Source organism: Thamnophis sirtalis, unplaced genomic scaffold (genome assembly GCF_051295495.1).
Source record: "Thamnophis sirtalis isolate CommonGarterSnake01/CBP01778 unplaced genomic scaffold, rThaSir2_p1.2 scaffold_5, whole genome shotgun sequence".
In the NCBI taxonomy this organism is placed as follows: Eukaryota; Metazoa; Chordata; class Lepidosauria; order Squamata; family Natricidae; genus Thamnophis; species Thamnophis sirtalis.
The window spans coordinates 43,983,586-43,997,636 of NW_028261385.1; the positions used below are offsets into that span (position 1 = coordinate 43,983,586).

The following is a 14,051-nucleotide window of genomic DNA, read 5'->3' on the forward strand; positions in this document are numbered from 1 at the left end:
CTTCTACGGTGTTAGCTATTCCTGCCAGCTTAGTATCATCTGCAAATTTTTCTTTTGATCATATCAACAAGTGACACTCTCTCATCTCTCCATGTCAATCCATCACGACAGGCAAGGTTAAGAAAGAGAAGCAGCAAGATTCCAGGAATATTCTTTATTGTTGTAAGATGCCTTATTTTGAGTTTGTTTCTTGTGCTTTCAATTTTTTTGAAGACTGGGTTATCATTTCTCCTTCTTTAACATTTCATTATTATCATCCTTGCCCAAAGATATGCATTCTTTCACACTGTGCTAAGTATACAGAATTACCAAAGTTCTATTTTTCAATGTCTTGTTGCCTATCAGCTTATTTTGTTTTAATTCCTCTGGTCAAGTAAGAACTGGACATCTCCAACAATTTTAACAGTTACAGATGCTGATATATTCCATCCCTTTGAAAGGGATGAGATCTAGCCTACAAAATGCAAAGTACTTTTTTACCAGTCCTATCACCACTACTTTCCTGTTTTACAGTCTTGATGATGTCATGCTGCCTTTTTATTGCATCTTGCTCTTGGCAGCGTGTATTCTACACTGAGCCGCTACCTCATTCTTTTTTTCCCCTCCACCCAGGCCATTTTAATCACTGAGAGTAACTAGCACAGCAATTTTTACAGTATTAGTGCAGCAGTTGTTGTTTTTGTTCTTCAAATTTATTCTGCACTAGACAAAGAATAGCACTGGGTGGACCTTTGTATTCTAATTGCATCAAGACAACTGTATTGCATGCTTCTCTTAAGAAACCTGTTAATGGAGAGGAGTCTGATAATGAATAAAGATAGTGCTAAATCAGTGGTGGGATTTTTTTTTTTACTACCGGTTTTGTGGGCATGGCTTGGTGGGTGTGGTTTGGCTTGGTGGATGTGGCAACAGAAGGATATTGCGAAATCCCCATTCCCTCCCCACTCCTGGGGGAAGGACTGTAAAATCTCCATTTCCACCCCACTCCAGGGGAAGGATACTGTAAAATCCACATTCTCTCCCCATCCCACTAACCTGCTTTCCAGCTCTGTTCTTCTGTGAAGAAAACTCAGCCGATCAGCTGGGACTCTGATCAGCTGGGACTCAGGAGGCAGTGAACAGATGGAGGCAGGGCCAGTCAGAGGTGGTATTTGCCAGTTCTCCGAACTACTCAAAATTTCAGAACTCACTGAATACCACCTCTGCTAAAATTTGGCTGCTGCTACTAATCAAAGCATTCAACTGAAAAAGAGACAAGTAATGAGAATTTGATGAACTTCCTTTTTCCCCTTCGCATTTCATAACCTACCCCTGGCCATTGTTTGTACTATTTCTAATTATTATTTCTAATGGTGCTAGATTTCTGCATACCAGAAATCCTGTTTTTATTGCATCTAAGCCTGTTGCAATAGCTGCAGCTGTTTTATGCTCAGCATACTGACTAATCAGCTACTCTAGTGACTAGAACTTCCTAAGTGGGCTACTAGGAGCAGTGGCAAAACTTCTTTTCCAGCCTGTCCATATACGCAAATGTGTAATTTCACCATTACTTGTTTATAGGAGGCTTCTATATTCTGCTCACAAACTTGCACCATCCTTGCTAGCTCATACCATGCTTGCAAACCTTGACAATATACTGTATTTCTTACTCAAGTAGGCAGCTAATACAGAACTAACCACTTGTGTAGGTTTCTATTATTGAGAGAGAGAGAGAGAGAGAGAGAGGGAGGGAGGGAGGGAGAGAGAGAGGGGGGGAGAGAGAGGGAGAGAGAGAGAAGGAAGATGTTTCTGGCAGTATGGCTTAGTAGGATGCCATAGGAATTTCCTTCCTAGAATACCAAACCGTTTCTCTATTATTTAGAGTGATATAATGATGGTGGATCCTATCTAGCCTCAGAGATTAAAGCAACTGTGTTATCTTAAAGAAGAGTGTGCCAGCTTCAGAAAAGCAAAATGCAGAACACAGAATGAAAAGCAAACACACAGTCACTCATACTTTGGTAGAAGTGCTTAGCTTTCATGCTAACTTCCGGGACTGAAAATAGGCATCTTGGTTGCCTAGAGACATAAAATAAACAAAAGGAGTTTAGTAACAGTGCTGGATGCTGTGGAATCTATCTGCTGCCTTTCAGGCTAAATGGGGAGAAAAACCAATCATACAGAGTTTTTCTTTTCTGCATTTCAACCAGAATGAAGTATGGTACTTCCTCTGACAAGTGCTCCAACAGGTATTGCTCATTTTTTAAATAACATTTTAACAGCTTCCTGGCAATCCAGAAGAATACTAGAGTGGACATTCAGATTCAATTGAAATATAAAGGGCTTTCCCCCCAACTTTGATTTAGGCTTTTCTGGGATTGAGAGTATTATTGTGACTGATTTATAGCTTTCTACAAAACCAAATATTAAAATCAAAATATAATGTCATTTCCTTTTTCTAATAGAATGACTGATATGGGATGCCTTCAGAGGCCTTGAAATACTACAGTAATCTATAGAAGAGATTACAATTGAATTAGGCTATTCAATGTTGATGAAAAGGTATTAGAAAATCACAATATAAAATTCTATTCATTAAATTGTGTTTGAATTGCTTTTCCATTTGGATTCATTGTGTTAAATTATATTAATCATATTTCTCAAAAATGTCTATATAACTGAACAAATCAATTTATTTTATTTTATCCTAGGAAACTTCAAGTTGCCTTTTAGTTGTTTTGAGCATGCCCCTCACAGAGGACTGTTGATGAAATATTGAATGAAGACTTGACTGTATGTATACTTGGCTAACTTGTTGAAAATATATTTTCAATTTTTTTTTGTAATTGTTTGAATCAGTGGTATTAGAAATATAAATAATAAATTAGTATTATTTATGATCTTAATCAATGCATTGCAGAATTAAGGCCTCGTAACTGAAGATTATCATCCATAATCTAACATGGTGGTTCAGTGCAGGATGGTAAATAGATATTTTTCAATTTTCCAATCCAGGACTGAGACAAAGTGACTATGCCAAAAGTAACCTGTAATGCAGGTTACCCACTCATTTGAAAGAGTTTGTCTCAGCAATAATATTTAAGAACATAAATTCCATGGAAACACGCAAACAAATAAAGCTTCATTTCCCCCTCTTTCAACACAAACAAGTCATTTCTAGTACTGAAAATGCAAATAAAGATACTAAAAGAAGTCCCATTAAGGGATAAACATCAGTAAGAGATTTAAGAGAACCAGTTTTGTGTAGCATGAGAGTGCTGACCTAAAAAGCAGGAGACTCTAAGTTCTTGACCTCCCTTAGGCATAAAAGCCAGCTGGGTGACTTTGAGCCTGTCACTGTCTCAACTCATCTCACCTCACAGGGTAATTGTTGTAGGGGAAATAGGAGACAGAAATATTAGGTATGTTCATCCCCATGAGTTGCCCAAAATATACATTAAAAAGGCGAGAGAAAAACATAAGAATATGACCCAAATTGGGTGCTGAGAGGGGTCAGGGTGCTGAGAGTTCTAGACCAGTGTTTCTCAACCTTGGCCACTTGAAGATGTCCGGACTTCAACTCCCAATTCTATACTATGTATAATTATTACTGTATGTTAACATGAATAGTCTCTATTTGTAGCCTCAGACCCGATTAGATGAATTTTAGTTACCGCCTTACTTGCCAAAATTGATTGTGTTCTACATAAATAGAACTAAAAGTGATTAATGTACTTTTTCTGACTATTTTAAAATTTCTGCAAGACATTTAATAATGTGACATTTGCTACCTTAATAGACTACAATGATTAGTTTAATGAATCTGAAAAAATTGATTTATTTTTTACAGATAATACTTCAAATAAAAATGTCAACAGAGAACACTGCAGAGTTGGTTAAATACCTTGAAAAGTAAGTGAACCATATTCTTGTCTTTCATTGATCACAAGTTATAAGTATTCTAAAACAAAAGGAAAGTAGAAGAAAATTGGAAATATTCACTTTTTGTTAACTGTGAATTATGATTAGCTAAACTATAATAATTTTAAAGTAGCAATTCTGACTTGCATTAATAAACCTTTATTTAATTCTGCTTCTTGATCAGTTTAAATTTGAAAACATAAGTTTCCTATTTTCTCATAGCCATGACCTGTGAGAAGGGTTATATTTGGCCCACCCTCAAAGAAGCTTATTTGTAAAGCATTACATTATGTCCTGTGAGTAACCAGATTCCAGAAACACATACAACCCTGTAACTTTCTTCTTTGTTTGTTTTGATCTCTGAAGAACTAGTTTGGGCCACCAAACATCGGGAGCATAATTTCCGTCATTTTGAGGCAAGAAATATGTAAAAACATAGTTAAAATGAAATATTATTTAAGAACTACACTGCACTAATTCTTTTACCATATAGCTTTCTTATCTTGGCAGTTAAGAGGCTTCACACATTTTCTTGAGAATGCTGCCATAGACTATTTAAGTAACTGCTCAAAGATATTTCCTTTTTTTTCCTGTATATTCTAGAACAAGTGTTGGTAACCAAGGAAATTCCTTTATCCACAACAAAGTATTTATGGGGTGGGGTGAAAAAGTCAAATGGCAACTTCCAGTTTTTATCTGTGTTGCACTATTATGGCTACCATTTTGACCAAATTGCATGCATCACATTAGTAGAATCAGCTTCTTAGATTATATCCAAACCACTTGCCATTCTTTCTTTTCCCAAAACTATATTATACTATTTATACTGCAATAAATATTTTTATGAACTTGCTCCTATATTAAGTAATATATGAAAACTTTTCTTCAATTTTATTTTAATTTTTTTTTTTTTGGACAAAGGTCTATCGGAGCCACTCAAATTTGTAACAACAATAGCACCCCTTGTGATCTTTATTTTGACAGTGTATTTTATTCTAGCAGAAATAATTAGTTTACATCTTGAACACATGTAATAAAAATATGGATTTGGGGACAATAAGAAACACTTTCCACAAAATTTAGCCTTGAAAATATCTGGTACAGAAAGGATTAATCGCCTCTGTTTCAGATACATGGTGGTGAATGCCTGAGAGGGGAAAATGAGCTGAGCTAAGTAAAGAACAAACTGCAAATGAATGAATAAATAAATGGGTGCAAGGTTGTTATAATCATTATGAACATATTGGTATTGATTTTAGAAGGTCAGAAAGCCTAAAATATTTATCCTTGACTGCAAAGACTCATGCAGTCTTTCCCTCCAATAGATGTTCCAGTATATCTCTTAAGGAATACAATTAATGCAATTAAGTATTAGTTTTAACTAAGAGATTACGTGTTTATGGACATCCACCCCCTACCTCCCGGGTTAAGAACAAATTCTGTTCCTAATTTTGCCTTTAGCCTAAATCGGTATGTAAGTCAGAATTTGTATGTCTATGGAAATTCTCAATTATCCAAGTCATGGTTGTTTCAAAGGTGCTTTTTCCAAAGGTAACTGGAGTTTCTGAAGACTTTTTTTGAACTAAAGAAGCTTCTTGGATGAGAAGCAAAATGTTTTCAAAGTAAAAAAATCAAGAAAGTCCAGTTGCCTTTTGTAAAAAGCATCTTTGAGTTGGAATTTATAATTACAATTGGACAACCTATTACTAAAACTGACGGACAGTGTTGCCTTTTCTCAAGCTAACAAATGTTGAAGCTGTTCAATCCTTTTAGGAACCACTGAAAATAGGATGTATATTAAACACATGCAACCTTAGCAGTTCCTTTGCTCGAGGAAGACAATTCTGTCCACACTTTTTAGTGACAGGCAGCCCATTTGCATCTGGCAGTTGTCCTTAAGTCAGATGTACTTAACTCAGGGGTTGCTTGTATTGAGTTTCCATATGCATCTTGCAGACTTCAACTCCTAGAATTCCTCAGCCAGCCAACATTAAAACATGACTGAGGAAATCTGGGAATTAAAGTCCACAAGTTTTAAAGTTGCCGAGTGTGGAGAGACTCCTGAAATAGATAGTTACTTTTTGCAGATGGTGAAGTAGAACCAGTGTTTATTTTCTTCAATCTTGCTGTGGCAGGAAAGTAACTCTTTTGAAAGAGAGTGGGGCATCTGTTGGGCAGGATTTCATTGTTACTGAGCCATGTTATTTGGCCTCCCTGCATCTGCTTAGAATGAAGTATGAGCATTTTGGATTAAGTCTCCTGGTGTATAATTCTAAATTAGTGAATTTTCATTACTGTGTTAAATCATCCAAATGGCATAAATAATGTGGAGCCATGGTGACACAGTAGTTAGAATGCAGTATTCATGCTAATTCTGCCCGGAGTTCAAACCTGATCGCTCAAGGCTGACTCAGCCTTCCATGGTTCCAAGGTCGATAAAATGAGGATCCAGATTATTGGGGGCAATATGCTGACATTTGTAAATAGTCAAAAAGTGCTTTAAAGCGCTATGGGGTAGTATATAAGTCTAAGTGCTATTACTATTATCTGATTTAGAATCTGAGTAGAATAAACCTGAATTAGGATTTGGATGGGGAAAACACCTGAAAATTCCAGGGATGTTTGCTAGAATAGGAAATTTTTAAAAAATCACAAAGAAGATTGTAACAAGCTACTTTTCAAATGCTGCCAAATCACCAAGCCACCAAGAATTGAGTACAACTTGAGTGCATCTTTTATCTTTTTATTACAAAGCAATATTTACCTTTTTATCATTAGACACAGGGCACCGGGGGCAAGCTGCGATTAAATCATTTAGTTTCTAGCTTCTAAGATCTTGGAACTGCGGATTCATGTATAATTAATTCCCCAGTTGAGTTGGGATCAAGCTGTTTGAAAAATGAATATAATTTAGCATCATTCCTGTCAGTTTATAGACAGAGAGATTATTATTTGTTTACAGACGTCTGTGTGGTTTTAGAGCTGCTGTTAGCATTAATGACTGCTGTTAAAAGACCCAAGTACCCAATGCTAGGGGCATTTTTATAACATTTGCCACTCCTATGATTTATTTTCCTTTGGGGATTAAAAAGCAGATGCTGTTGCTGAGATGTTTTTTGAATGCTGTGATTACTAAGAACATTTGCAGAAACAATTTCTCTTCCAATTTTCAGGAGGTTTCTTTAAGAAATCACTAATGCAATTATGAAGATTGTAATACTTCATAGCTCTTAGTCTTTTTCTAGCATTTACCTTGTTCTAACATTTATCTAGGTATTTTCATCGTCAGGATACAGCATGTTTCCATTCTTCAGTGGTATATTAGAAAGTGCTTCAGATGTATCCATAGTTAATTCCAAAGCTGAAGATCATTTTGTGAACAAATAGCTAGGCCTTGGGTCCAAATTCCAAATATGTTTTCCAGGACAAACTTTCCCTATGTGGTATCTACCATATGTGCTAGTTTTTAAATGCTATAAATTGGCTCAATCCGAATGGGAATTTTGGTTGAACACATCTGGAAGTTCTGCTTGGAAAAATTCTTCTAGAGTCCTAAATATCACCAACATTTTCCCCCTCTAAGATATATTCATATAGAAGTTCTGTGGCTTTTATTCCTGACAACTGATTTCAATCAGTTTAATTCCCAAACTGGTACAATTTTTAGGGGAAATTAGTTATTTGTTATCTTGTACATGAGTGAGAAACTAAATAAATAAAAAAATGAAAAATAAAAAAGACACGCCTGTGAAGCAAAGGATTAATTTTCATCCCAGCATATTACTAAAATCTCTATCCTAGCTTGGAAGTTAAAGAAAAATGCCTTCCCCTGGTATCAATGGTTGGAGAAAAATATTTGTCCCCTATCTTAGAGACAGAGACAACATATTTCAGTTCAGACATGGAAGTCTTTATTGACAAGTGTGCTGTGGGAGAAATAAATGCAGAATCCAACTATCTTAGCATAGTAATATGGCGTCAATGTAAATGAGCTAGAACAATTTATTATAGAATGGACACATATCCAGAACAAGGCAGTTTCATAAGGAGCTGTGGGTTTCTTTTACATTGCTGTTTATTTCCTCTTCCTTTTCTTTTCCTTCATCTTGATTTTTTCTTATTGAGTATGAAGACTAATATAGAATAAAGTTACTGCTTTCTGCAGTCTTGAGTTTCTTTTTAATAATATGAGTCTGATAACAGTTTTAAAAATCAGGAAAAGATTAATGAAAATGAAGACTACATTTTTACTACCTTCCTAAAAGATGATGTAATTTTAACATGGTATCCTTCTTCTGATACCTAAGTAAATCTTGGGTTGTCCTTGCGTAGAGGAGAATAGATAGATACTCTTAATTCCTCTCTTTGTCTCTCTTCTTTCCTCCCTTGCCCATCGAAATCTGCTACTAAACGTAAAGCTTTATCGTCTGCTGTTTTAAATTTTAAGATGTGAATATAAATTAGGTAAATGGGAAAATGTCACATGCTACATAGAAAGATATACTTCAAAAAGTATAAATGAGCTAGAAGAAGAGCATTATTTTAACCAACCTGCCTTCTATTCTCTCGTCTTACATTTCCTTTAATCATATGTGCTATGCAATCCATGCTCAGCCTTCCTCATTTTTAATTCCCAGATCTGCTTGATACTTCTACCTTGTTCTTGTTCATAATTTTCTTGCTGTTCTAAGTATTTTCCCCCACTCTCCAGCTCTCATTTCTTCCAACTATCTTCCAAACTTTCTGTATTCCCTTCTCCACAGTAATAACTGTAGTTATTCCACTGGCAGTGAATTGCATTTATGGAACTAATTATGGTCAACAAATTAACTGAAATGGAATGATTAAATTTGGATCAAGAGTTGGGTAGAAATTGGGAATTTAATTGGACTTCCTAAGTCAACTTGGCTTGTTTTTGGATCAGAGTTTTGTATGGGTTTTGAAATGATCCTTTTGCCATTTTAGACTGCTAAAATGTTTAGTAGAAAAAACAACATTTCTTTTCATAGATTTTATTTTTTCATATCCATGCACACTATCACAAATTAATTATAACTAAAGCAGATAATTAAAGTGATGCAAGAGTGACTGCAAATTAATTGAAGGACTTTATTTTGTATTTTGGAGGGATTGTTTTGATTAATTGAATTTAAACATAAGCTAATCATAATTTAAGGGTGTATATAAATATAAGATTCCTTGGCCATATCTTATAGAGATTTGTATTATTTGGATCTACTTCTTATTAACTGCCTGCCAATAATAGCTGGATTGTTGGAAGATATTTTTTTTTTACCATGGAAGGTTCCTGATGATGCCAGAGCTGGATGTAGGGTGATGGAGGTGGTTAATGTCATTCAAAATCAGCAGAAAAGAAATACTTGCTTTACTTTGAAACCTAATGCAATTATTTTAGGATATTGGGGAACAGAAGGTTATTAAATAACTTCTTAATAAAATGCTGAACCATACATAAGAAAATAAAGACAGGATTGGCTCTGCATATTCAGTATTTATTCAACTGGAAGAGGAATCACATCTTTCCCTGAAAATAAGACCTCCCTGGATAATAAACCCAACCAGGCTTTTGAGCGCATGTGCTAAAATAAGTCCTCGCCTGAAAATAAGCCCTCCTCAAAAATATTGCAACACAGCAGCAGACATGAGTTGCCCATGCTTGCCACATCCTGCACCTCAAAAATAATAAGATCTCCCCAAAAATAATGCCAAGCGTTTATTTTGGGGGTCAAAAGAAAATAAAACCCTGTCTTATTTTTGGGGAAACACAGTATGAGCTATGAATTTTTTAAAAAAATATTGGATGTTTTAACCACAAAAAAATGTCCTAACCTATTAGCATTTGATTTAATTCTGACATGGTGGTTGCTTTCAAGTATTTGAAGGACTTGTCATGTGGAAGTCAAAGCTGACAGTTGTTGAGAATTGTTCCAGAAGATAGGGTTAGAAACAATGGTTCATATTACAAAGCAATATATTTAAGTTGGCATCATTGTACAAGAAACAGGATGCCCCATGGGTGGCAATGTTTCTTTCATTATAGGTTTCTTAACTGAAACTTGATGGACATATGGCAGGATTAGTGTAGTAACTGATTCCTGAACTGTGCAGGATATTGGACCCAAAGATCTCTTAGTGTTCTGCGATTTCTCCGCGGGTCGCCCATGAGGCCAATGATGAAAGAAGACTCGGAGGCAGGTCTCTCTCAGGATGGGCTGACATGGAATAGAATCCGGAGGCCTCTTTTATTGAGCATACACAAGGAAAGGGTGGATTCACATGGTCTATGTGGACCAATCATGGTTGTACAAGTCTATGGTATATGGTAACTCATTTACTTCCATGTAGACCTAAAGAATGCCCATAGTCAATAAATCTTTTACCAGCATGCAAACTTCTAATCCTTAATTAATGTTTGAGAATTAATCAGTTGTAACCCCTGATTTAATCAACACTTATAATTAAGAGTCTGTGATTACTGATCTGCTTAATGCTTAGAGGTAAACAGTTTGTTTTAAACAGTTTGTTTTACTGATAGAGGTAAACAGTTTGTTTTACTGAATCTAATTAATGCTATGGTTAATCATTACTGCTGTTGTATACATGTTCCGGCACAGCTATGCATTGCAACAGTGTTCTTCCAATTTTCCATTCTTTATCTGGTCTTCACGTTTGAACAATTTATTTTGTTCACATTCAAGCTGAATTTTTAAGCTTAATGTGACCCCTCCTAATTTCATGTGGAGTTGTCCAAGAGAAGAAATAGAGTAGATTCATACCTGCAAACTGGACATGCTTTTATTGTGGATCAGTTGACTCTTAGGTTTGGCTGCATCCCATAGTTTTCTCTTGCAGTGGGAAAAAAGATATTCACCCCTTATGTTTGGTAAATGTTAGAAATTAGTTTTGATTACCCTTTGATTTTCCCTAAACTGTTCCTGAAAACAGTTTCTCCAAATTCAGTTTTGTAAAAAAACAAAAACAAATTTGCATTTTATGGATGTTTTAATTCATTATCCTGATATCAAGTATTCAAGGAGATCCAGGGTTATTAGAGGGCAATGTTTATGAAAAATCTCCTTTCCTTCTTCCCCTTGCCATTTGTGAGTGTGACCTTTTAGGTTGAGTTTAATGACAACTGCCTAAAGACAACACTTTAATTGTAGGGAGATGCAACTAGCATACAGGCATTCTGGTGAAAAGGTCATTGCATTATAGATCTCCTCAGTGCTGATCATCCTGAAAACAAAGAATAGAATAATTCTAAGACAGTCAGAAACTTTTTTCAACCTTCTCTTGAGATTACAATTTAGGTACACCCCCACCCCGAATAATTTGCACCCGCCAGATATAAAACCCCTTTTCTAGCCAGAAAGAGAAGGGAAAAAAACTCATTTCCAGCTCATATCTCCATCAACAGCTGGAGCCACTTAAGGGAAACTGTGTAATTAAGAGTCCAGATCTATGTTATCTAAGTGCCTAACACTTTACAAGTTTTTCCTTTTTCCAGAAAGAAACCTCTTTGCAACAAAGGTCCTTAGCGTATTGGACATAAGCCCAGCTATTGAGACAATGAAATGTGCAAAGGCTTATTAATGTTCTTCATTGAGCTGAACTTGTACGTACACCCAAAGAGACTGCTGGACTTTCAAAGAACTTCCTTTCCAGTCCATTTCCTCCTCTGATCTTACAGCCACACAATTCCTGTTCAACTGAGTCTACATCAGAGAAAGGAATTGAATAACAATGTCCATCATTTGAATTAATCTGAATCCCAGCTCCAGGTGAACCATAAATTTAGGATGCCAATAGTCATGTTGAAATGAGGCACCCAAGAAGAATTGATGCCTTCCGTTATGCCCTTTTATTTATTTTGGAAATTTGTACTGCTGTCTATTTGTACATGGCAACTCAAGTTGGCTTACAAGAATATTAAAAACATATAAAAAACAATGAAATAAAAGAAAGAATCTTATAATAAATCATATAATAAATAACCTCTCCATCCCAGCGACAACACATCACATGAGTCATTTAATGGGCTCCATTCCACTCTGCATTCCCCAGGCCCACTGGCAGAACCAGATCTTTAGTGCCTTCTGGAAGAGTGTTAGAGTGGGGGGGGGGCATTCTAATTTCTGGGGGAAAGATGTTCCAGAGAATGGGAGCCACCACAGAGAAGAACCTTCCTCTGGGACCCACCAGTTTATCTTCCTAGGGGATGAGACCCACAACATTCTTTGTCTTCCCTCTCTGGTGGGTCGGGTAGATATGACTGGCAAGAAGACGGTCCCTCAGATAACCTTTCATAAACATTTAGAAGTTCTGTCTACTACCAATTCTTGTCCTTATCCTTTCTGTTCTCCCCCCACCATTCCCAATCTATATATATGTTACAATATAATATGAGTCTATGTATTTTTCCAATGTCTCCTGCTGAACTCCTGACTTAAATGCTTTCATCAATCTTTTCCCTCCTCTCCACTGTTTATCCAGATCACTCAAAGAAAAGATTATATAGTGACCTTCTTTTCCTTAAAAACTATAGTGGATAAATTCTTCCATTTCACCCAGGGATTATTCACTGCTATTGCCTTAGTAATGTTTTAAATGCTATTCCCCACTGATTATACTTTTTCCTCATTACCATTTTCTACCAACTGTTACTTCCTCCACTGAGTGCTTTGTGGATTTTTTGTGCTTCCCTTGCTATTCTCGTAAACTATTAGGGAAAGGTGTTTTAAAGACTATTTCCTAAATTGGTTTGAAAAATAATATTTAGATTTTAAATCTTAGCTTGTGTAAAATAATGTGAGTATGCTTGGGGTAAAAATAAGTTTCCATTGTACCTGACCAAATTGTGCCAGAACAGCCCAGTATTTTCTTTACTATGAATAGGGAATATTATATGTGGCATGAGTACATTAAAGCTGCTAATATGATCTCTAATTCTCACATTTTTGAAAAAGCATTTTGTGAAAGTTTTGATTGACCGACGGAATATTTAAAGACCCATTTTATAACAACTGAAATGCCAACAACATTGTAACTTGAAAGATGAGTACATGGGGTAAAGAACATGAAATAATTAATGACTTCATAATGAACAAATATTTCTGTTATGGGTGTCTGAAATGAAGAGAAAGGGGAAGAATGCAATGGAGCTGAACAAAAATGGTATTATCTGGTGGAGTAGAACTGATTAATATATAAAATTCATGAGGGTATAGATTTAATTATGTATGAAAGAGCTAAAGCATTAGTACATGCATAAATAACTATATATAGTACATACATATAAAAGGAAGAACCCCTAGAAATTAACATTTCATTGATAGCAGCAAATAGTTCTATAAGCTAAGTATATAAATTAAAATTTTGCTACTGCCTTTGAAAACTTGAGTTTTGGTCATTTAATAAGAATACCTCAATCTCTTCATCATGAGTGTTTAACAGACTCAAGATTGGGTGTATTGTATTGATCAAGAGGGATTTTTAAAAGGATATGTGAAACAGATTCAACTTCAGTATTCAAGCAAATACATATAGGTAGCCCTCAACTTGCAACCACAACTGAATCAGAAATATCAGTTGCTAAGCAAGACAATAATGTTAATTTTGCCTCATTTCACAATCTTTCCTGCCACAGTTGTTAAGGGAATCATTGCAGTTGTTAAGTTAATAACATGGGTTATTACCTGAATCTGGGTTCCCCAATTAATTTGTTTATTCATGTCACAAGCATCTCAATTAAAATAAGGCATACTATATGACATAAAATTTAAAACATAAAAAACAAGATTAAATACATACAAGTTAAACAGAAACTAACAACAGTAATTATATTCTGTTGTAAGGCCATGAGGTCTTCAAATGGGCACTGATCAGGATACAAAGGACAGGTATACATATGTGTTCTTGTCTACATGTCACCACAATCAAAAAAGGAGAGAAACCACCAAATAGCCCCATTTGTTCAGAGTATCTCTGGATCTAGTGGTACCCATGCACAGTCTATTCAATGATTTCTATACTTCCCAGCTTTCACCAAATCCAGGTGCCAGCTCCTCTTTTGGTTCTGTACAATGTTGGCTCTTGTACCTTTCTATAGGTCCACTCTCTACTTTAAAATT

The 14,051-nt window shown here is 35.6% G+C and overlaps 1 protein-coding gene across 3 annotated transcripts in view; it reads left to right on the top strand.

Moving 5' to 3' along the window:
• The window catches only part of FAM81B (family with sequence similarity 81 member B), a 45,759-nt gene that overhangs the window by 8,766 nt on the left and 22,942 nt on the right, over positions 1-14,051 (top strand). The window contains exons 1-4 of one of the 3 annotated variants that reach the window (XM_014067911.2): positions 2,068-2,228; positions 2,445-2,541; positions 2,691-2,772; positions 3,830-3,891. In XM_014067911.2, coding sequence (XP_013923386.2) covers positions 3,848-3,891 — 44 coding nt within the window. In that variant the 5' untranslated portion in view covers positions 2,068-2,228; positions 2,445-2,541; positions 2,691-2,772; positions 3,830-3,847. Of the gene's footprint in view, positions 1-2,067; positions 2,229-2,444; positions 2,542-2,690; positions 2,773-3,829; positions 3,892-14,051 lie in introns of those variants that run through there. The other 2 variants (XM_014067909.2, XM_087715727.1) reach the window with 2 other exon arrangements.